General features: G+C 35.1%; 1 protein-coding gene across 4 annotated transcripts in view; it reads right to left on the bottom strand.

The window, feature by feature from the left end:
* The window catches only part of FBXL17 (F-box and leucine rich repeat protein 17), a 292,438-nt gene that overhangs the window by 169,591 nt on the left and 96,366 nt on the right, over positions 1-26,481 (bottom strand). For all 4 annotated transcript variants that reach the window (XM_042787630.1, XM_042787631.1, XM_042787632.1 and 1 more), the window contains exon 6: positions 17,980-18,110. In XM_042787630.1, coding sequence (XP_042643564.1) covers positions 17,980-18,110 — 131 coding nt within the window. The remainder of the gene's footprint in view (positions 1-17,979; positions 18,111-26,481) is intronic.

Genomic DNA, 26,481 nt, shown 5'->3' with positions numbered 1-26,481 from the left:
CTTTTACTGTTTAATTTTTAATTACATTTACCACTTACATATTTAGTATTTTACTCTTAATCAAGAGCTGGTTGGTTGTTTTTCTCTCACACACTCTAATTTAGAGAGTATTGCATTACCGGATGTTTGTGTTCCTAGATTGACATATAAAATATTGCCTAAATGGTGTGTAAAAGATTGTGTTTCCACAAAAACACACACACCAAAATAGCCCCCAAACATCACAGAAGGGAGAAAGATATGGACTAGTTAATTTATTATATATTCCTTTAAATTTCAAAATGGTGCATACATCTAATCTTTTCATGTAATAATATAGTAAGTCTTTGTAAGGTTTATTATTTAATAATTTTTATGTACAAAAGCTGACAGCAGGTGAGGAACAGTGTCTTCAGTTCTAAGAAGGTAAAATAATGACTTCAGAACAATGGGAGTGGCTCTACTAAACTGTTATTCCCTTTTAACAAAGAAAAAAACCAAGTTTATCAAATTATTTTGCACATTTTAGTATATAGGTAGAATATGATTAAATGGTCTTCATTGTTCCTACTCTCTACTATATCCTCAATGCAATTGTGGAATATACTCACAAAAACGTTTATTACGCAGCTACTAACTAGACACCATGTTTGCAATTTTTATCACCTCCACTTGAAAAAAGCCTTCCTCAAAGCTGCATAAGAGAGGCCACACCGAAAAATACTGCTGGAAAATACTCAACTTTTTCTTCTCAAGCTCATATCTTTTAATGATAAATTTTGCTCTAATGGAACTTGAACCCACAAGACTATGTCCCATTATTCCTATGGCTGTGCCAAGCTCTTCCGTATCAAAAAAACGTTAGTCTGCACCACTATGATCAGATGACTGATTGTGAGAGCTGATGTAAGTTTGACCTGGCACACCAACAAGAGATGAAAAAAAAAACATGGTTGATTTACTTTGTCATGCTTGCTGATCACCTTGTCTCCTATCACTTAAGAATAATCATAGTACACGAAGTCCTTACAAAAGAAGCATTCCCTACAATAGTACCCACAGGAGATACTGAACTTTTCCAAAGGGCAGGAAGGGTACCTAAAACAAAGAAATTTTAACAAGTATCCCCTATTCCTTTATTGAAGTTGATGCCAACACAACTATAGCAGCTACAAGGTACGGATTTTGTTCTGACGTTCAATATGTCTTAACTATGTGAAAATAGAAGGGTCAAATTGCAATCTGGCACATCCATTTCTATTCATTAAAGCAGCCAGGTTTTACTGTACCTAAATCTTGAGAAACATGTGACAGTGAAAGAATGTACAATTAACAGACAATACTTAAGGTTATCTCTGCTCAGCAGCACCAAGTCCCTGCAAGAGAGCAAGTCTGCTGTAAGTCCAAGAAAGATAAGATTTACATATCCTAGCAAACATGTTATAAACTGATGAACAGCATAAAATTGACATAATGGTTCTTCTGGACTATAAACATGTTTTCTTTTGCAGTTTAATCAACAATGACTAGACTGACTTTTTCTCTACAATTGTAACTACAGCAGAGCAATTAGACAAATCATCACCTCTATCGTTACCCACACATATTAAATAAAAAGCAAAGGTATGGGATTCTCCATCACCTTTTCATACAGATATTACAGCAGAACAGAATTTTAAACTTGCATTCATGACTGAAAGCTGGAATAAAAAAAAATTGTCTTAAATCATATACTATAATGAAGAGTGGCAAGTATGTTAGAAATACTCTACAGCATCCAGTCTCCCAAATACTGTCCCCTAAATGAACATTTGTGTCCTCCACTATTACCATAATGAAAGAGTTTTTTCCTGACAATTTATATTTTCACTTATCCTTTGGCTTAATTAGAGTCCCTGTTTTATAAGTAGTAAAATAAGTATCTAGTTTTATACAGACACAGTCTAAAAATTACCTGTGCGTGTCAAGAAGGCTTAGCAATTCCTAGCAGTTGGATTTTACATCAGGTAATTCACTATTAGAACTGTCTCCTTGTTTTTCATTATCCCTTCCTCTTCTCTGCAGGCACATATTGTGTGATGCCAAAGGTGAGATGAGAAAAAAATAATATATTCCGATCTTTCTGCTACACCATTCATCAGAATACCCGTGATTGTTAATGGGAAATTACAGGGTATCCTGTTTTAGAAAGGGATTACTTCATGAGGTAGACATGGACAACTACTAGCCATGTACATGTGGAAAACAGTGAAATTAATTTCTTCTAGAATGTGCCATTAGGATTTTAATCCTGTTTTTAAAGGTGATGTTATGATGATCTTGGGGAAATCACATCAATTTGATTTCATCAATCACATCAAAGACAGAAAATAAATTTATAAATTTATAAAACAGATTTAATGAGAAGAAATTAGCTTTAATCTAACATTTCTAGAATACTTTTTGATCTTGATGTATGACCTTAAAATCTTGACACTGTAGACCTAACAGTAAAACTTCTCCTTTTATGTTCAAACATACAGTCTTTATGGAAAATTCTCTACAAAAATTCACTTCGAAGTTCCCAAACAAATTCTTCACAACATACATGGATCAATATATATTTATGTCATTGGATGTTATACAGTATTTCATATTTCAGTGCAAAAAAGTATCTTGAGATTTCAGGAAATGTTAATATATATTACATTAGATAATGAAATCTTTATAGTAAAAGTCATAAAACACCATCTGTACTTACACAGTGTGAGTAAAAATAATGGTTTAAATCACATGCAAGTCTCACATTCTGAAAGTATATTGTAAAAGTAGTTAACACTGTATATATTTGATGAAAGAATTTCTGTTTCCCAAAGTGGAGGGAGTTTTGTGTAACTCTTGTCTCTAGACGTTTGCAAGTGAATTGCTATTCAAATGGTGCTTTTTAACTTGAATATAGCTCAGTTACTTATCTAAACTATACCACTCATGGATGTTAAGATACTGTAAACTAACACCCATGCTCATCCAAAACACCTAAAAAAGTTAACTATTTGCTTTTTCTGTAGTCCTTCTAAGATGCAGTCGAACAATATAGATGAATCTTTATATGATCATATGACATTACCACAAAAAGGTACTTCTATGCAGGTGTCTATTTAATAACACTATTTTCAAAGCATTTGCTGAAAAAGACTAATTGTGACAGGCAACAGGCAGTATATGAAGAATGGTGAGTCCTTGTGAAGCCTTCTCTCCTGATGATACAATGACTAGCATAATTTTCAGTCTCAGAAGGAGCAGCTTTACTTTGCTCTACAATACTTTATTTTACCCTTTGAAAAATCAAAGTACCTATGTAAAATGAAGCTTAAAAGAGACATGATAAAATAATTTCCTGAAATTAAATTGAAGATCAAGTGACATATTTTAGCTGTAAACTCTTTTGAGTTTAAACTTTTTTGAGTCCTTGACTTAAGACCTAGAGACTGCACAAATATGCATTGGGAACATCTAGGGAAATGGTTGATTGAAAATTATCACCTAAACCACCAGTCAACTGTAGTACAACATCGGGTTTGTTCACCTATTGTCTGATGGTAGCATGCAGGGTCTGGAACCACAGCTTCTGACTGCAACGACAACTTACTAAGACAGAGGCACAGCAGCCTGCCTTCTCACCCCGCACAAGCTAGGGCATACAGCTGGAGCATTGTCTTGACAAGATGAAGACTGGGCTGAAGATTGTGTTTAATGATGTACAGACAAGGAGATGCAGGCTTGACTCAAAATACTAACAATAAAGAAAATAACAAAGACAAATAAAGGGTAATGTCCAAACAAACTGGCAAGGATGATCACTGGTAAGCAAACTCTTTTTAAAGGACAATGAAATGAAGGTGCTGGGAGCACCTGGACAGTGCAGGAAGACAGCCAGAAAAAGCCAAGTACCAGAGAGCAAAAACTGCCCTGAGATGAACTTAATATAACAGTATCAGATAATGTCACTGTAACCTATAACATTCAGAGTAGTTGGGGGCACCCAACTAGCCTTAAGCCTATCCCAGTTCCTTCCTACAGATCACAGCTCCTGCCAAGGTGCAACTCTAGCCCTCAAACTATTCCCAGCTGCACAAGCACCGTCACAGTCTTCTGGTCCAGCCAAATAGCCAGAGCTACTCTGATCTTGAGATTACAAAGTGCATTTTTATTTTTAATAACACCAAACTATCTCCAACACAACGTGGTTTAATTCCGGATGTTTCAAGCACGGTTACTTGTTTGAAAAGTCCTAGTCTACAAGGAAAAAGTCCATTGTTCAGCTACATTTTGAACAATGCTTTATAACCACACTAATCACCTCTGTTCCAAAAGAGATCTATGCAGTAAAAGAAAACCCAAGAAGCCTATACAGTAGGTTCTTTATGCAAATGGAAAAATTTCACAGGACAAACTTAGAGAACTTAAAGGCTAAATTCTGTGATCGTTAGATGCATAAAATCAAATCTGAATTGAAGACAGTCAAAACTGAATAAACAGTAATTAATGTTTTAATAAGTCTGTAAATTAAAGGATCAGAGACTAGGGCAAGATCTAGAGAAGAAAACAAAAAATCAGTGTCTGTTATTGTTTCTATCCTGACAGTTTCCATTTTGGCAGCCAATACAAAAAAGCGTTTCAGGGAGGATTTCTACGAAGTCTATCCTTCACTTACAGCCATTTGTAATGCAAACTTAGGGAAAAATATTTTACAATAAATTAAAAGTAAAAATAATATCAATGTGAAAACATCACATTCATTTAATTTCTAAAAGGTACATGTTTTATATTACTATAGGTTACAGTACAGTTTTGTACATTCATTGTATTGAGGTTTGGAACAGTCCTTGGAGACACCAACCTCTCTATAATTTTTAAAACAATAAATAATAAACCCTGATTTATGTGTCTTGTGATTGGTATGTTAGCAAAAAATATCTGTAACAGTGAAAATTCAAACTCTAACTTTTGTACTGCTTTTAAAAACAATCATAGTTTTCACACTGCTTCATCTTCTTTATTTCATAACACTCATAGGTATTCAGATTCATAGATATATTAATACACCACCATTTAGATCAGGGTTAATCAGGAAACATTTTTGAAAACTTTATTCTGCAAATATTTGACAGTATTGACTACTAACCTCATTTACTATATGGGAAAGCAATGAACCAAGACAATGTTACAGGCAAAACTAAAAGTGTATGTGCTATTGAAAATTCTTCTGAAATGCTTGTTTTAAAATTGGACCTCATGATTTTAAATATTTAACCAAATTCTTACTAGCCTTCAATACTATGATTTCTTCCTTCAAAACAAGGCAATGTTTTACTTAGAAAATGAAATCTGGCAAGCACAGTGATGAAGTACATTTTGTTACACCAATTATACAGTAACCAAAGTAACCAAACACATGTTTTAGGAGAGAATGACACAAGAATCTCCTCATAGTAAGAACTTAAATGTTTTTGCTTAGAGCACATATTTAAGACAATTGCTTACCATTATAGGTAAGGAGAAGAGGGAATATAGAAGTTAGTCTGATGAGCTGTCTAAATAATATTTCTATATTATACTCACTCTTTGAAATATAATTCGTGTATACTGCAATTCACTGAGCTACAGAAAATACCATAAAATATGACTTGTAAAAATGATTAACTGATACTGCAAATGGGATGACTTGAAGTTTAAGAGGTGCATCTCTCCAAAGGCAAGGGTCTTAGTTTTCAAGTAACTAAGGAAAAGGAACATATTACTAGAAAACCTAGTTCTTAGTTGCATTTCAATCTTTTTTTGAATTCTGAATGCTAAATTTTTTAAAAAACATTATTTCGCCCTGGATATTTATAGAGTACTAAAATAAAATGGATTTTTGTTGGTTCAATAATGAATTGAGGGTTGGAGGTAACCTGAAATTTCTGAGCTACTACTATTATTGTGTAAAATCAGGAATGTCCATTACAGTCAGCTCCAAGCTACAACAAATATTGGTAATGCTGCTGCTACTGTCATCAAAGAGACCAGAAACAGGCAGAAAACCAATCCAAATGGAGACTACTGAGCACAACCATGTTGAGCACAATGTATTTTCCTTCTTGCTTGGTTGCCCCTGGGGAGTCTAATATAATTTTAAACTCCTGCTATAGTCTCCCAGGCTAGAAGACAACTAGTGGATGAAAGCTTGTGCACATACTTTTTATTTTTCCCCTGCTGAAATGCTAAGGGATGGCACAGACTTTCTAAGACAATTGATACATCTGAAAGTAGAAATGTTTGCAGTACAGATTACAGAAACACTTTCATTAAAGTCTACACGATCAATTACATTTCTGTTCTACTAGTTAAAAGTTTTAAACATTGTTAGAACCCAGAAATTGAATTTACATGTGTTTACATGAGAAGAGTCTAAATTGCTACAAATCGACACTATCTATATAAACTACTTTTAGTGAATTGGGTCATATATCAATAAACACAAAAAATATAGTCATAGTACACTATTAATCCTATGAATTGTTAACAAAACTATTTCGTGTTTTAAGTTTTTCTGTAGTTTTTAAACTGCAAGTATAAGAAAACATACAGCCTATATCAAATACCCGAGGAAAGGCTTTCTCTCAATGTAGCCTACATATGTAAGAATTTAAAGGAGCACTTAAAAATAACTCAGAACCACTGCATACAGCTTTGTAGAAAAAGAAACCACTGAAAACTGTCAGTCAAAAAAAATACAGAGATTGTAAAAAATAGAGCTATAAAATTCTGAAGGTAAGACCTTCTGCTTTAAGTACTTTATTTACAGTAGGAAAGTACTTTCAATATCTAAAAAGACTGCATGAATATTTGAATGCCATCTGACAGGCCTTGCTTAGTAACATTTTATACACTGCTCAGTCTAACAAGCTTATTTTTATGCCTTGTTGATAGATAGCTGCCAAGATCGGCATAGAAAAGCAACTTCTACAATAGAATGGTATCTAGACTTTGTGAAGAAAATTTACCTGAAGAGATTCTAGTACATAAGAACTCAAGAGTGGTTTTTACTCTGAATTATATAAAGAGATATCTTCTCAGTCACAGTAATAAAAAACATACAAAATCAAGTTTGTTAGATTAGAGCAATCAACATATGATTTATAAGCATGCTGAAGATATGTCTGAATGAATGCATTTTATATTATCTAATGAGTGTACAATTAATTGAGAACTATAAAAGGCTTTTGTCTCCTGTTAGTATTGTGAAAATCAAATGTATCTTGGCATTCTTCCAATCCAGTATGCTTTTTTGTTTTCCTTTTAAAATCAACTCATGCTTGATTTTCTGGATTGAAGTAAACTGTTCAACTTCAGGAGCACTGAAATGGACTTTTAAGGATCTTAGCATCACGCTTTGGCAGTACTGCATAATTCTTAATAAAGTTTAGTTAATAGCAATTTGTAGCAGGAAAAATTCAAAGAAGAGCAGAACAATTAACAGATAATTCACTGTAGAGATCCGTGAGTTCAAAATTCAGTTTATAAACAAATTCCCATTGTTTAATAATAGGTGGATGACCAAAATTAGCCTGAGTTCTGTTCTACTCTGCACTGGGCAGGGTCTGCATGCAGCAAATGACTGCAACTTTTTTGCAACTGGGCTTTTTAGATGCTGCATACAGCCTCGGGTTTTGGCACAAAAGTTTTAGCATGCCTAACTCTTGGTAAAGCCTGAAACTGGAACATAGTGTGCCTTCAACTAAAGAAACGCTACTGTCTGGTACACTGATCCTGAAGCACACAAATTCTAGTAACTCAGATTTAGAAATTTACCTAGATGTAACTCTTATCTAGATTTACACTTCCCTAAACAGGAGCCATTCATTCATTCAATGCTTCTAGCCTGCCCACCCATAGGCAAAAACCTATTATTACCCACCCAGAAAACACAGCATACTATGTTCAAAAGTTCAAAACAGTCTCTAACTTTGGAAACAATGTTTTCAATCATGCTGCAACACCAGTAGACTACAAACCACAGTCTGGATTAGGTGCAACCCGGCAAACCTGTTCCAGTGCACAGTTTTTGGCATTGCTCTTAATTCTCCCACTACCATAGGCTCACAACGATCTGTTAAATGCCATTGGCTAGATAAATTAGACTCCTTTTAGATGAAATCTGAAGGGCAGGAAAATGAAAGACAAGAAATAAGACAGACAAGGAGGAGGTAATTGGTACCTGGAGGAGACAGGGAAAGAATGAGAGCAGAAACTAAATTTTTCTCACTCTTCACTGTAAGCAATAACATCAATGACAATGATGTCAATATGTCTTACATTCCTTGAGGACCTTCTTTAGGTTCTGCTTGATCAATACATTTTCCAGAACCAGGAGATAATGGTCTGTTCAAACACATCATGACAAACCCTGAGATACTGGAAGCCAGCAAGGAAGACGGCTGCTATGGTGTAGCCTATATGTAGGTGTTACTCTACCTCCAGTTTTCTTAACTGAACAACCAAAACACAGACTATCTCTAACAGCAAGTGTTAATACAAGACTCACAGAACAGATGAGGTTGGCAGGGACCTCTGCTGCTCATCTGGTCCAACCTCCTGTTCAAGCAGGACCCTCTAGGGCCCTGTGTTCCAAGACGGGAGCCTCGAAAGCCCCTCTGGGCAACCTCTGCCAGTGCTTGGTCACCCTCATAGGGAAAAAGTGTTTCCTGATGTTCAGAAGGAGCCTCATGTGTTTCCACATGTGCCCATTATCCTATCAGTGGGCACCACTGAAAAGAACCTGAAGCCAGCTCCGCTATACTCTCCATTCAGGTATTTGCACACACTGATGAGGTCCTCCATGAGCCTCCTCTTCTCCAGCTCTCAGCCTGTCCTCACAAGAGAGCTGCTCCAGTCCTTTCGTCATATTTGTGGCCCTTTGCAGGACTCTCTCCTGTGTGTCCATATCTTTCTTGTACTGGGGAGCACAGAAAAGGACATAGTACTCCAGGTATGGCATAATGCCAGAGAAAGCTCTACAGATTATAAAAGTGGTTGCCAGTGAAAAATTCAGGCTGTCCCTAATGAGCAGGCAGGGTGCTTTCTATCTTCTCTGTGCATGTTATAAGTGTGAAGCCTGGAAGCACACTGACCTTCTGAAGGTTAGATGTACAAACTGGCTGGGACCCAGCTCCCTTCTGGCACAACCAAATGCAGCAGATCATGATCATGGGGTATGCAGAGAAGTCAGTGAGATTCCAATCCAAACATATGGACAACGTTTAGGCTTTCTAATTTTTTTTTCTTTACATCACTCACTCATCGTTTACTGCCTATACTCTACAGGCATCAACATGATCAGCACTTTTAGTTTAAGTTGCTGCTTATTTTTCTCATTACATTATTACTGCTAGCTTCAGAACTACCTAGTCATTCATTCTGTCAGCTCAACTTCTATTTCATCACCATCCTCCTCTTCAAGCTTACTACAACTTCTCAAAGGTACATTAATTTTTCATCTCCTTTACAAGTCAGTACTTATTGGTTAATCTTGAATTCTAGACACACAAACACAAGTACATTTAACATCACAGAAAATTCAGAATATATCAGCCTTCTCTGGTTTTAACAAAAGGGGGGATCACTGAATTAACCTGATCAGGATTGAATGCAATTAGCATATAGCATCTGACACGTTTCCTGTTTATATGATGACATGATCCAAAAAATAACATGAGTCTTACGGTCACCTACATACAAAAAACCCACAAAAAAATTGTAAAATTAGTTTAATTTTGAGCTTATAACCCATGCAGCAAGGAACAGCCTAAAGCAAATTTAGAACATCACTATGCTGCTTTCAAATCTTATTTATAATGGATATACTGACAGACTCTAAACAATATAGTCAGTGCAGTAAATCTTTAAGACAGCCATCCCTCCTTCTCTCTTTTTTTCAAGTACTGTGTCTATTCTGACTGCATGGTGAATTATAGGTTTTAACCTCAGAATGCAACGGTAATTGCAATAAGGACTACATCTTTTCTGAGCATTAGAAGGTTGGATTCTTTTTTTTCTGTACTACTTTGAATTATAACACTGCAAATATTTTATCTGTACAGAAATGATACATATACAAAACCCTTCTGTTTTCATGATGCACCAAGGACTCAGATTTATAACACACTGTCATTTCTACGCCTTCAGGGAACATTGCATTTTCTTAATTTCTGTAAGGAATGTCATACAGAACAGAGTCAAGCCACATTTATGTCAAGTCTGCCATTTTTAATTATTCACAATCAAGTCTAAGCAATTTCTCCTTTGGTTTAACAAGTTCATACCTATATTCCAATTTATTTTTTTTATGCCAGAACTCATAAAATAGTTTAGGCTGATGCTAGTCCCCTGCACTAAATTAATAACTAATCACAGGAGATATTTATCATCTCGAGGTTTTTTACATTAAAATTGTCAGACTTAATCACCTTCCTCATATTTTCACTATTTAGAGAGCTTCATTTATCATACATTTCAGCACTGTGACAACAGTGGACTATTTTTCCCACTTTTCAAGTATGTAAAGAAAGATAAAAGGGATGCAAATCATGTCACCAGCTTGGAAGTTTTACTCTTTCTGATAATATCCATTTCTACCAGAAAAATATTCCTAAAAAAAAAAATTGTTTTAACACCAATCACAGAGAAAAGTAAAATTAGCAGGCTAAAAACTCATTTTTTTTTTTTTCTCCCCCTTGGTCTTGTTGAGAAGGGAATGAGTGGCTAGGTGATTGTTTCACAGTTAGACAAAGCTAACCTATGACAAGAATAAAACTGGAGTTATCAATGGAAGAATATAAACAGTAGAGATACGTAACAGACACAATAGTGTTTCAGTTTCTGTCTTCTGTATGTTTATGTTAAAGAAACTACCACAAAATATTTTAGTAGAGTTGTATCAGGCCAAGATGATGTGGCACATCTAGGAAACCATATTTAAGAAAATTAAAAAATGCTGCACAGTAGAATGTGAGAGAGAGGAGTGAGGGCAATGTGAGAGCAACAGCCCTGCAGACACCAAGGTCAGAGAAGAAGGAGGGGGAGGTGGTGCTCCAGGCACCGGAGCAGAGATTCCACTGCAGTCCTTGGATGAGTCCGTGATGAAGCAGGTTGTCCCTCTGCAACCTGTGGAGGACCACACTGGTCCACACTCCAACCTGTGGAGAGCCCCATGCTGCAGCAGATGGAGATGCCCTGAGGGAAGCTGCAAAGCACAGAGAGAATGTAGAAACATGCAGAAGCATGTTTTCCGGCAGAAACTCTGGCCTGTGAGGGACCCATGCCTGAAGCAGCCTGTTCCTTATGGACTGTTCCCCATGGAAGGGACACACATTGGAACAGCTCTTGAAGAAATGCAGCCCATGGGAAAGACTCAAACTGGAGCAGTTCATGAAGGATAACAGTGGCTGGATTGGGGGTTTGGCAGCCAACATTAACCCACCACTCTGGACTAATCACAAAGGATTATTTTTTCATATTTCTTTTCATAATGACTTAAAAAAAAACAAGCCAGACCAAACAAAACCAAAACAAAACAACAGAAAACAAACAAAACAAAACAAACAAACAAAACCAAACCAAAACAACAACAAAAAAAAATAATGGAGATAATTCACCAAACCCTGCCAATTATGTTTCTTTGTCCAACTTCTATGATTTAGTTTGAAATTTAAAAAAATATGACAGTCAGCTTTGAATCATTTTACAAAACATATCAGCAGGGTGAAGCAAATTTTCTTACAAATTTAATTAGTGAGTATGACATTCAAAAGAATGAGCAATTTTGAAAGTAAAATTAATGTGTGTTACATTATATAACTTTTTGTGAAGTTCAAGTTTTTAAGATAGCTGACTAAACACCTGATAAATATGCAGAGAACTCAAAGAAGATCCTATTTCAGGTAACACTGAAAAGATGAAATTAAATTAGAATTAAGAAACACTAGTATTCATCCAGAATGACTCATGACAGGTATCATACAAAAGTACAGTTACTTTTCTGGAAGGATCTACTATATCCCCAAATCCAGATTATACACAATGACAGGAATAAGTATCAGTGTTCCTGAAGCACATTTCCACTTCAGTCAGATCAAAGGTGATGAATACTAAGATGCTATATTAGCATTTGTAGTCACCACAGACAAAATGAACATTTTTGCCTGTGCAAAAATATAGGCAAGCTGAAAGCTTTATACATTTTTATTTTAGAAGTAATTTTATTAAAATAATTTCCACATCAAATATGCAGGGAATTATACTTTCAGGAAGAGAAGATTATTATTATTATTTTTTAATAATTCTAGCATTTATTCATCCTGCATTTTATAAAAAAATCTACTGTAAGAACTGAGCTACTATTTTGATGCTCATGTCTGCTAATAAAGTGTTGAGGCATTCATATACACCAGCAGCTCTGGGACTAAACATAGTGAGCTTATCACCTGCTGAGACCATCTTCAGCACTGTGACCTCTATCCACAACACATCCAGATCTCAGCAGATGCTCTCAAGGCTGATTACATGGGTTCACATGAGCTCATGGCAGGCAGTCAACACAAATTTTTTAAACACTTCTCTAGCATATGGAAGACCATGCTAACAATTTACTCTGCTAAGCAACAATGCAGAACCCCCCATATGCTCTGTGACAACAAGTATCATACCCAATCCAGAAAAGATGATGCTGCATTAGTGACCCAGCAGAAAAAAGCAGATGGAGCCTTTTCAAAGGAGAAAATGATTCTTCCTGCTAACGATGCTGCTGCACAAACATTTCAGTTTTCAGGCTTATGGTCTGGCTTCCAATCATTTAACATGTTTTCTCTGAATTTCTTTTATGTCTTGACTTCCTGACTACTACCCTCACCAAAACTCTGCATTTCTAAATTCCTCCATCTTGTACTCCAACCAGAATCCTCACCAACAAGTCTTAATGATTACAGTGTGGGGACTGTCCCATTACACCATTTACCCTGGTTTATCCACAGTGATATTTCAGGAAAGCACTACAGAAAGACAGCAGTCTTCTCAGGACTGGTATAATTAGACCAAATCCACTTTTCCCATCTGTGATGAAAGCTCAGGGAGGTGTACATGCCTTTCTTCCCCCACATCACTAATAAGAGGGCTGACGGTGTTAAGCAGTACCACTACAAGCTCATGAAGCAACATTACTCCCTCTTCTACTGTGCCATGCAGATACTGCTTATCTGCCTCCAAGTCACAACCATACCTTACTCTCAACAACCTCCAGATGCTCTCCAAATCTCAGCACCTGATAACAAAGACACCTACAATCACTGCGTGATAAATTATGTGAAAAAATACAGCTCTCTTGAGACATTATTACAAGAACACTTGGTATCACCTACAGAGGAAGGACCAAAGTTCTCAAATCGTTGGGAAATTATTGTCCTGTGACCATAAAACCAATCGTTAATTTTGTTATGTGGATGGAACCTTATCCCAGATGACGGTCAGTGCTATAGCACCAAAAAAATCTCACTGTTGCTCTAGATAAAGTTCCTTACCTTACCTGTACTATTCCTTGCACCATGATGCTTATTAGAAGAAACCTTAGATACAATAGAGACTGCCAAACATCCCCTATACAAATATTAATAAGGGAAGGTTTTAGTAAGAACAATGACTTAAGCAAGCAGAAATACTTCAAAGACTTCAGTCACTGCACAGCTTTTAAATGTCTATGTCTAAGTGAATTACATAATACAGAAATGGAAGTGAACTGCAAATCAAGATCCACAGTGATAAGATTCACGAAAAAGTGTTAGATTAACTGCTGCTTGCTCCTTGATCACTTACAGTTATAATACATAGCAGATGTTCCTCAAACTACTAGAAAAATCACACACCCTTGAAAATTCTGCCAGTACGTCATACTACATTTTAAATAAATCACACATGAGATTTATTTCTAGATGTCACTATTTTTATTGTATCAATTGAAATTCAAAAGAACAAATGCAGTGACCATTAAGACAACTTCCAAGGTGATAAGAACTCACTTTTACTCCTTTCCAATTGCAATGACCTGAGATAATCTCCTCATGATGCATACTAGAAGAATTTGCAAGTTTGATTTTATTCATATTTGAAAGAAGTAGTAGGACTGTTTCTATAACTTATTTAACCAACATGATAAATAGAATATGTAGCTTTTGAGGGAGCGCTAATACTTACAGAAGAAATCATTATGTTAGATTACTTTAATAGGTCTTTTTTTTTGATCTTCCTTAACTCTCAACTTTTAGCGACTTTTTTTACAAGTCATTATATGAGACCTCTTTTTCATTTTAAAACTAATGTTATGGGTATCTCAACTGAACATACTGAACATATTTTTTGCCTTAGGTAAAAATAAATTATTTTTTACTGCCCTTCTAGATGCTTACTTTCAAAACCAAAAATAACTTAAATCAAAAAGGATTAGAGTCAATTGCCTGTTGGGGCAGTCCTATGCACAAATATGAAGCTGGGCAATGAGTGGATTGAGAGAGCCCTGTGGAGAAGGACTTGGGAGTAGTAGTGGATGGAAAACTGACAATGAGCCAGCAGTGTGCACTCACGGCCCAGAAAGCCAACCATGTCCTGGGCTGCGTCAAGATAAGCACAACTAGCATGTTGAGGGAGGTGATTCTCCCCGTCCTCTACTTTGCTCTCATGAGACCCCACCTGCAGCACTGTGTCCAGCTCTGGGGTCACCAGTATATGGATGACATAGACCTGCCTGAGCAGGTCCTGGAGCACCTCTCCTATGAGGAAAGGTAGACAGAATTGGGTTTGTTCAGCCTGGAGAAGAAAAGGCTCCAAGGAGACCTTATTGTGGCCTTCCAGTACTTAAAGGGGGCTACAGGAAAGATGGGGAGGGACTCTTTACTGGGGACTGTAGTGATAGGATGAGGAGTAATGGTTTTAAACTGAAAGAGGGTAGATTTAGATTAGCTATAAGGAAAATATTCTTTACTGTGAAGGTGATGAGACACTGGCACAGGTTGTCCAGAGAAGTTGTGCGCACCCAGTTCCTGGAAGTGATCAAAGCCATGTTGGATGGAGTTTTGAGCAAGCTGATCTAGTAAAGGTGTCCCTGCCTATTGCAGGAGGGCTGGAATTAGATGATCTTTAAGGTCTTTTCCAACCCAAACCATTTAATGATTCTGTGGAAACACAGAAATAATAGTTCTTTTTAATTCTTGCATGTGCAAAAGAATCACAGCACCAAAAATCTTAGCAAGTGCCTGATATGCAGAGATGTTGCACTCTGCAAGTTTCAGTTCCATAGCAGGAAATGCAATGTTCACAGGACTAGATCTAACACTCTGTCACAAGCAAGAGAGCACTGTAAACGTTCTGGGGCCAAAGTCTTATTTATGGAAAGATTTTTTTATGGATTTCTGGAAACAATAAATAACTCTGGAATAAAATTTTTAAGCCAGAGACTTACTTCTGCTGTAATCAACTACCTTTAGGAGATAATTCACAGATACGTCTTTAAGCTATACCTGTATTTTTGAGAACTTTCTAGTTTTCTTTCACCCTTGATTCTACACAAAGGAATGGAGGAAAACAGTTTTCCAAGGCTTTAAATAAAAACAAAACAAAACAAAAAACCAAAACCAAAACAAAACAACCCTCAGTCATTCTAGAGAGAACAAAAAAGTGTTTTGTTAAGTTTGAAAAAGATCTAGAATACTAGCCCTATGCAGTTGGATCACATAATTAAGCAGGCTTGATAATGGTGATTCGGGAGTGAGGCAGTGGAACTGATATCTCTATTTTAAAACCGAGAGTCAGGTAAAACATTATACTGCTACTACCTCATTTGTGTTGGAAACAATGATAAACAAAAGGTTTACTCCATGGTATAAAGATGCAGAATCTCCTCTGACATCCCCTCTACTAGGAGCCATCAAATGGCATCAAATAAAAACAAAAAAAAATAAAGCTCATCTTGCCTGAAATCATTAGTAAGCTAATTTAGTTAAACTAACTTGGGTTTTTACTCAAGGTAAGCACTTAAACAGTCCTGTGAAATTCTGAAGAATCATTCATATCCTCAAATGGAATATGCTTCTAATACATGCTCTGCCGAACCGGTGCCTACATTAAAGCCCAATGGTTGCATCACATTTCTTTTGCATAATTTTCAGCAATTCTTAATTCAGCATCTGGGAGAAGGAGTGTTTCTTACTCAGTTAAGACTAGTATTTGCAGCTTCAGCTCACTTGTAAAACAGCGAAAATACTTGCCAATTGCCAAATGTCTGCCTATGAATAAGATCTAACAAAGGCATTAATTATTTTCTAAATTCTTTGTTTCCTGTTAGCTAGAAGCTAAATTAAATAGCTAAACTTAAATTTGTAGTCAAGTTTTAGTTATTAGTCACATTTTGAAAAAGTACTGATATGATCAGAAATAAATACAACATGGAAAGAACTACGAAGACAAAAGTCAACAATCTAAAAGTTTACATACAACAGCAGGTTATCTGTCGTTTCTGTAAAGTATTTCATTTTCTTCTTAAGCTTTATAATTATAACTATATTCAATATAAAATTTTAGAGACATATGCATATAACTAAAAGATAAATTTCTTATTCTAGTAATTCTAGTAAAGTCATTTCAAGAAGAGTTTGAGATCAGTTTGGATCATACTTAGCAGATTGTTCTACCCAAAAAGTACAAGCAGAAACGTGTACCATTTTTAAGAACTCTAATTAAGATCTGAAAAGTGCCTGTCTTTTAAATTTATATTTTTCTTGTTAGTATTTATTCTAAGGCCCTACAGACAGAAAGATCTCCGGCAACTAAATGCTTTCAAAACCAGTGAAGTTACAATAAGGGTCTGACCTAAACCTGCAAATATCAAAAAAGTCTTAAAGGCTATAAGGAGTTATAGTAAAAGTTCAATGGTATTTCCTATTCAACACATTCCAATTTTAGTTTTTTTAGAACATTATACTTTCACTAAAGTCTAAGTTCATTTACATTTTAGTACATTCTTAAAGACTTCAGAAAACATTGAAAGAGAATTATGTCAAAAAAAAATCGATAATCATGAGGAAGAAGTACAATTGCTAAAACACATCATTCTGGTTTATATTTAACTGTTTTAGAAACCCTCTCTGTTAAAAGTGTCTCTTTCCTTTTGTTTAAAGCACCAGGCATAATAAACCAATCTGTCAAAATAAATTCAAAATTTTCTTTCCTGTGCACCCTGAGGTAGTAGCTTTCCTCAATTTTCTCATTTTAAAAGGAAACATCCACATTTGAAATTCTCAGTATTTTTCATTTTTCATCTGATCTGCAATATATCATCTGCATTCATTTATTTTATGTTAAGATAAATTACTTGATCAAAAGAACAGAATACAGCAGGATAGGAGGTATTCTGGTCAAAAGGAAAAGCCTAAGATAGCACCCCAGTTATTCTTTCAGTCTTATTCTGGATAATCTTTTTGCCAAAAAATATTTGACTTGTTAATTATTTCTACGAAAAAAAAAAAAAAAAAAAAAACACTACGTAACCCAGAAGCAGTTAGTTTTTCCATCTGTAATCAAAAATATGCTTCATTTTTTGTATGCATATAAATCTGTTTAAATCCTGGCTACCCACTGAAGGAGTGGGTAGCAATTTTACATTTCAATTACACATGGCAAAGAGCACATTCTCATGAAATCTGCAGGAAACAGATTAGTGCTGCCATCATTACAACTAAACTTTTCTCTACTACAGAAACATACAAACACTGTGAAATATATGCTTAGATGATTTACCCAAAACAAGTAAAAACAAACACTCAGTAATACTGCTTGCTTTTATTGATCTCCTCCGACTGTCAAGCTATGAGGAATTATTCTTCACTAATACAGTTAGATAACTTTGCTTTATTGTGGTTTTAGATGTCATAATGAAGTTACCTGTCATTAATGATCCAGTTCAGACACAAATTGAGGGAATTAAGGTTTTTGCATCTCTTTACTATTTCCATCACGGTTTCATTGTCCAGTTCTGTAATATGACGTAGATCCAAGCTGGAAAGATTTCTTAACTATGGAGACAAATATGATAGAAAGAAATACTCTGAAATTTCTTCACATACATAACTGTTATAAAAACTGCTAAACTTTTTGGAATCATGTATAATATGTGCACGCTACTCAAAGAAGGTGAGATTACTGTATTTTTCACAAAAAAAGAAACATATTAGAGATACTCACAGAACCCAACTTTAGCAAATTTGGAATTCAGGCATTCAGTTCCACCATGAAATCAAGACACGCTCACTCGTGGTTCAATACATCTACAACAGACATCTAGGCCTTCCTCCTTTTAACTATATGGAGTGTAAAATAACAAGGTAGCATACCAACTCATTTAACTATAAGAAAAGTAGGGCATGGAAGGAAGGGAAGACAGCATATTTGTGCTTAGATTCAAATACATATGATTAAAGACTCCAGAGCCTAAGGCTTTCAAACTAAGTAAATATTAGAAACTCCCTGGAAAATACAGTATTTATACTGTAGTCTCACCTGCACAAATATCAATAATAACTTGGAGACTGAACAACAGAAGCTGGAGTCACAGAACAATATGATTAAGATTTATGCAATGATTAATCTGATTTATTACAACTGTTAATCATTATAATGTCCCTCAATAGTAAACAAAATTCTCTTGCTACTTTTATGAGCTATGGATTCAAATAAAATTTTCACAGATTTCTGCAGTATCCTTATACAACGCATCAGTTTAGTCATAAAACCTCCAAGTACTGTTTGCTTTTTAAGCTGTCTCAAATAATCTCTGTTATACTCTGGAAAAATAATTGCATTAGGTAATACTGACACTTTAATTAAATTTACCTTCCTCATAAGAGAAAAAATAATCCTATTCAGTGATTTAAGTCACTAAGGATTTGATTAAGGAAAGGCATACAACTGAGATCATATAAACGGTCCACTTCAGTAGTTAATTAAGTCAATGTATTTAAGGAAATAAATAAATAAAAATAAAGATAAAAAGAAAAGTAGAAAAAAGAGAACTTCAACTGTATTTAGTCTTCCACCGAAACTGTTGTTCTGGTGTTTTGTTCTAGAAGTTTTTAACCCTTTCCAAACTAACACTGAGGATACACCACATACTGCTGCCAAAAATTCTGCAGAACAAGCACAAAATTTGTGCAGCACAGACTGGGATCTACCTGGCTGGGGAGCAGCTCTGTGGAAAGGCACCTAGCGGTGCTGGTGAACAACAAGCTCAGTATGAGTGAACAGTGTGATGCAGCAGGAAACCATGCCAACAAGATGTTGGTTTGCATTACCAACAGCATCAACAGGAGAGATAAAGAAGTCATTATCCCACTCTACTCAGCGCTTTTCAGGCCACACCTGGAATACTGTGCTCAGTTTTGCTGCCCACTATACAGAAAAGATGTGAACAGCCCAGAGAGGGTCCAGAGGAGGGCTACAAAGATGATCAAGGGACTGGGAAGCCTGCCGTGTGAGGAAAGGCCGAGAGAATTGGGTTTGTTCAGCCTTGGGAAGTCTTAGGAGAAACCTTACCACCATGTTCCAGTATCTCAAGGGTGGCTATAAAGAAGATGGAGACTGCCTTTTCACAAGGAGTCACATGGAAAAGATGATGGGCAGTAGGTACAAGTTACTCCTAGGGAGATTCTGATTGGACATATGAGGAAAAATTTTCACCATGAGAACCATCAGCCACTGGAATAATCTCCCCAGGGCAGTGGTGGATTCCCCAACATGGGACACTTTTAAGATTCAGCTGGACAGGGTGCTGGGCAATCTTGTCCTTTTGCCAAGAAAGGTTGAATCAGATGATCCCTGAGGTTCCTTCCAACCTGGTACTCGATGATTGATAAAATTAAGGAACCTGACCTCTGAGAAACAACGACAGGGTATGTCTGTAGGAAGTAGCACAATAATATTCCTACTACTTGGATACTACCTCGTGTACTGTGGAGGTGCTTGTAGTAATCCCATTGAATTTCTGATAATCTTATTTGCCTACTATGGAGAAAAGCACATAATGATTGATACTGTGTTGGTAACATGGACAGATATACAAGCTCTTTCTCTATGCACTTCATACATAATATTCTAGCAGAAAGTTTAAAAGACTTACTTTCTATGCACCCAAAAAAAGATCACAACTAATCTCTGATTTTTTCTGCATAAATTACCAGAAGAAGCAGAAGCTTAGAGCAACTGGAATTTTCCTAACCTTCATACAGCTATTCATATTAGATACTTCAACCTTTGTAATATGTTGGCAATGATATGGCCAATGCCTATGACATAGGAAATAACCCTACTGGACATTCAACAACACGTATGTTCTAGGACAGTAAACACTTACCAGGAGACCTCAAAGACAAGTAGAAAACAACAGAATTCTTAACTAAAACCATGCTTTCTTTCACAACATCAGTCTTCTTATGAGCAGGTGACAATACTGGTGATTCTTTTGCCAGCAGTATTACTTACAGAGTGAAAAACATGAACTTAGCACTAAAGATAAATCAAGATATGGAGGTCAGTGGTTCTCTGAAATGTGTCTAACTAACATGGCTTTAAATTAGGTAAGAGGTAACAGTATAGTATCTTCCTCACTGAGGCAATGATGAATGCAGCAGAAAGAATTTGTGATTTCCCAGGGAAAGAAAAATAACTTCTGCATTGCATGGGTATACTCAAAAACTAAACTGAATTCCTAGTGTTCGTATTGACCAAATTAATATAGTTTCCAAAGTAGATTTTATACTTTACTCTCACAGGAAAATGACCATTCCCTCACTGTTTCTTTCTTTCATACTACTAATAATCCACTATATATTGAATATACAGTAAGTCAACCACCACTTGACTTTTTTACTGTCATATTCATTCAGTTTAAACAGCCTACCTGACACCTGACCTACTTGGTAAGCTAATTCCATTTTTTATTAGGCACAACGTACTTAATCCAGAAAACCTTACTGACTTTGAAGTTTGAAGAGACTGCTTCAGATTGATACAAATTCCTCAAGTATAATTTGATCCATATAACTTCAGTATTGCTGTTTCACAAGTGAATGACTTTAAAGAGCTGCAGAACTGGATACACATTCATTAAAGTACTGGACCTTCTAGCATGACTTTGTATCGATCTGAACATGACATGTGAAAAGAATATCCATTTGCCTATTTAAATCAAAGTATCAACACCTTATTACTGGTCAGAGAATTGTTATAAATGTGTATGTAACCATTTTTCATTTAAAAAATGGGATAGATACTTTAATGACAAATGTCCTATTTTCTATTTTACCCAGAAAAGTAACAGTAAGGGGTTAATGCTACAATGCTGAATTCTTTATAAATGGCAAGAAAAATTATATAAGTTTTATATTCTACCTCTAACCCTCACATCTAAAAGTAGTATGATATAAAAAAAATTAAACTTCTCTGAAGCAGACAACTGGACTGTTTGTGTGTTCGACTATTCAGTTTGTGTATAAATCTTGAGATTCAAATAGCATAACTTTACTTAGTATTTTTCCACAGGAAAGCATATTCTGTGATTTAAATACTCAATCTTAGGGCACCAGGATGAATAAAGTTTTTCCAATCCAAAACAATTTTCTTCATGCAGTAATACCATTTTATCAAGCAATTTTAGGACTGTTTTTCTACAGATATTCACTTGTCTTCAACTCTGATAGCTTTACAAAGAATGCTCAGAATGAGCAGAATTTAAACTTCAAACTGAGATACAGCAGACAAAATGTTTTAACTGAAAAAGGAATATTTAATGTGACAATAAAGCAGACAATGAAAATATTAGATAGAGGACTTAAAAACATGAAATAGAAAATAAAAGAATTAAGAAAAAACAAGAACAGTTAAACTAATTTTGTGTGCTACATATATACACAACCTTGCTGAAATTACCAATACTGACTCAGTGTTAAAATTGTATAATAACAGCATTTAAATTTCAGAGGGAGAGTAGTTAGATGAATGAGATTAGAAGGGAACAGGATGTTGGTCCCTTCCTCTCAGTCCCACTAACAGAGAATTCACAGCCCAGTATGTAAAGGTCTTGTGAGATTGACTGTTAAAAATGTACTGAAAGGGAATAGTTACACTGTGAACGACAGACACAAAAGAACAACTTAGATAATAAAGTGGTTTTGAACAAAGGAAGTTTGAAAAACAGAGATTCAGTTGTCTTAAAAAGATATTAAAATTTGAGAATTAAATACTATTGTTTTTAAGAAATTACCTACTACTTTGGGATCTCAAATATTTTAAATTATGACAAAATCACTTTTGTTCGATACTTCTTTTGGTTGGTCTAAATGAAATTTTATGGAGGTTGATATTTAAAGATTCAGAGATTATCATATTATTTGTGTGCCTGAATGTTATGGAGTACATAAGACTTCTATCTTGATTACTGGAACTTGTAATATTAAAATATGTGCAAGGCTAATCAAGAAGCTAGAGCATTTGAATACTATTAGAACAAGAAAAAAAAAAAAAAAAGAGTGAAAAAATATGCCTGATTTGAGACTGTTCAAGTTTAGGATGAATTTCATATACTTTAGATAATAAATACTATTACCATTGGGATCACAGGTAATTTTTCCCTGTGTGTGTTTATCAACTCCTGTGAATATTTAACTGTTATTGCAGGGGGCTACTAATATAATGTGTATGCAGTTCTTTTTCCTTTTTTTTTTTTTTTTTGTTCCTTGCGCACTTCCACAATTCCTGTAGAAATATGTTTTCTTAAAACCAAACAATAGAATCATAGAATCATTTAGGTTGGAAAAGATCTTTAAGATCGAGTACAACTGTAAACCTAATACTGCCAAACCACCACTGAACAATTCACATAAAATCAATCCTCTTCATAACCAAAGACAGATTATTTCTGAAAGAAAGTGCTTATAAGGACTTAATAAGCTTTAAATTCACATCTTTTGCTAATTAAGCTTAATTTTCTTGACACTCTCTGCACATACATGCCTTCAGGGAATAAATCCCTCTCTGATTTAGAGCCCCTCAAAGCAAATGTACAATTGCAGGAAATATAAAATAGCAACCTGAACAAATTGTAAATCACATTCTTTTTATTATTATTTCAATAGAAACTATAAACTATTTTTTAAAATGGCACATACATTCATTTTTACTCAAAAGCCGAAGTAACTGAACTGTATTATTGAGATATACTGTGTTCCTGAAACAGTAATCATACATGGTTTAAAGAATTGGAAAATGATTGAATAGTTACAAAGGAGACTATTTTTTCGTAGCCTGATTTAATGTTCTGCACATTCACAACTTTTAATTTCTTAAAGTGAAATATTGCAGAACATTTAGTTTCCATTGCTTAAATAAGAAATACATGTTCAAAACCTGTGTTATAACCAGAGAGATTTAATTTGCACTACTTATAAAAAACAAAACAGAAAAGGTTTGTTTTGAAGAATGTAGGTATTTATAGAAAAAACATGTCTGAGAAGAAAAGGGAGTTGAAAATACATTAATAAAGGTATCAAATTCATTCAATAAATTCTTTTGTTTTGTAATGTACCACAGCAAAACACAATAGGAAAGTGAATGACACATGTATTCAAGCAGGTACTCCTTCCAAGATGACTGACAATAATAATTTGGTTTTTGATTTATTGCATGCATATTTTTACAAGTTATACTACAAAATAAATATATTGCCCTCCTTTCTGACATTAAGACCCATTGTAGAGGAGCTACTTGCACACATATAAACTGCACATACAGTGTCCACATTACAAGACTTATTTGCAGTTTATAAACTTTAAAAGACACTGTTAAATTACATGATCACTGAGTCACAGTTTACTGTTATTTACTCTCAAGTACCTCTAATGAATGTTTTTGGGTTGGTTTTTTTTTTTTGTTTTTTTTTGGGGTTTTTTTTAAGTTTCACATACCCACAGAGCACTGAAACCCTTTCAACCATTTAATCAGTCTGCGATATCTTTTTCACTTCATTGCAACTTGAAAGAAACTGCAGTTGGGTACAACTACCAAATTCTCAAAAATTATTAAAAGAATCTCTTAGGAGGGACACAGTTAACTTCATTCAAGAAAATGGTCAGCTCTAGTTTGACAAGATGTTAAAAGGCCCTCTTACACAGTCTATAGCACCACATCATTTAATACTCACAAAGAATGTCCCAGAATCACTATGTTCAGAAATCCTTACTTAATGGCTTTTTCCTATGACTGGAACACTAACATTTAAAAGGACATCTTACTAAATGCAAACAGATTCAAATAAATCATATGCCATCTTATGAAATATAGTTCATTATATAAATTGATTAAAAAAACTGCTTTCTCTAGGCTTAGCCAAAGATGAACAATCATGTTCTTAGTTAGGAAGCATGATGATTTTAAGATGCTGAAATATTACCATAAAAAGAGCATAAAGCAGAGCACTTTGTGTCAAAACAAATCAGTTACTAAAAAAAGGGACCATACCATACCTCAGTTTAGAAGAGACTCTTGCAAAATCAGTCTTGTCATGAGTAGTTTATCATTATATATCTGTCAAGATTATAATGTCTGCACTGAATGAGTCCTAATTATTTATTCTATAAGTCTGAATTTTTGTTGACTTCATACTGGCCACCGACTCAGACACAGGTATGACTGAGTTAGGTTGGACATGACTCTTGGGTAATAATTATGAGACAAAGAAAGAATAAAAATCGTATTACTCCAAAAATACTTCCTAGATAAACTGACTTCATGTATGGATGATTACAAGAATAAGTTAGGACATTTTTCTATGAAGACCTGTCCAAGGATTCACACATATTTAAATGAAAACATATGTAATAAATACAGTATGTCAGAAGTATATGGTGTAGAAGCACAATCTTGTAGTAATTGCTACAAAGCAATTACTCTTGTATATATATATATATCTGAACTCAAAGGAAGAAGCCAAGGAAGTGGCTTGGAAATAAAACTATGAGTAGATGTCGAGATTTGCTGATGCCAGCTGTTAAAATTCTAATAGAAGTGCAACAACTAAACTGGTGAGAGGCAATTACCACAGGAGGGGAAGAAAACACCACCACCTTGGGGGCCAAAGACATAGAATTAAAAAAATCACTACTTCACTAGTTAGCATATAGAGTTTTTTATTCACACTTAGCTAAAAAAATGAAAACTACCCATCTGGTTATTCTGCCTTCAATGCATATGTACTTTGCACATTCGCATATTATTGTGCACAGAAGGTCACTCATACGTCAAAGAATACTTAACAAACCTTAGAGAAGACATCGTATTATAGAATAGTTTGGGTTACAAGGGACCTTTAAAGGCCATTTAGTCCAGCCCCCCTGCAATGAGTTGGGACAGCTTCAACTAGATCAGGTTGCTCAGAGCCCCATCCAATCTGAGGTTGAACATTTCCAAGGATGGGGCATCTACCACCAACCTGTTCCAGTGTTTCACCACCCTCATCGTAAAAAATTTCTTCCCTGTATCTACTCTGGACCCACTCTCTTTCAGTTTAAAAACATTTCCCCTTGTCCTATCACTACAGGATCTATTAAAAAGTCAGCCCCCATCCTTCTTATATCCCTTTAAGAACTGAATGGCCACAATACAGTCTCCCTGGAGCCTTCTCTTTTCCTGCCTGAATAATCCCTAATGTTCAGTGATGTCTTTGTACTGTCTTTGCAGTATTAATAGCCTACAGAAAGTTTCTACAGCTACAGCCTGAGGGAAGGAAACTGGAATCCCCAAGCCTCAGGTACCAACAAAAAACACATGCACCAAATAGTTTTCCCATATGAATTTTTCCAAGTTTGTGACAAAGAAGCCTCCTAGATACTTTCTGAAGAACTACATACAATAGTGTCATTCCTACATAAATCAGAATTTCTAATAATTTATTATTATTAAACTACATGAAAATCAGAATTAACTGTTAATACAAAAACACAAGATCTTGACTTTTCTGTAATCAAATAAATGGGATTATAAAGTCACTTGGTTGAAGGATAAGACATCTATTAAATACTGAATAAATCTAGGCCAGAATAATGCAGGAACCAAAGCATGCACCTGAAAAGCAATCTGTGTGGGAATCTCCCACAGTCTGGGACTACATGACCTGTCTATGTCAGATTTCTCAATTATGTACCTCCTACATTTATGTTGTGTATACAAATATAACCTATAGTTACACATATACAGTTTTCATAGGATATTCAATTATTGTATTATTTCTCTCTCCCACAGATATATTCCCTTTTTACATGTAATTTCAATATACAGAGTCCTCTCCAAATTGCAACCTTTGAGGTGCTATAACTTCACCATACAAATTAATTTCTCTTA

This window comes from Tyto alba, unplaced genomic scaffold (assembly GCF_018691265.1).
Source record: "Tyto alba isolate M040663 unplaced genomic scaffold, T.alba_DEE_v4.0 Super-Scaffold_13, whole genome shotgun sequence".
In the NCBI taxonomy this organism is placed as follows: Eukaryota; Metazoa; Chordata; class Aves; order Strigiformes; family Tytonidae; genus Tyto; species Tyto alba.
Note: the sequence above shows the minus strand (reverse complement) of the source record. Positions and strands in the feature narration are given on the sequence as shown.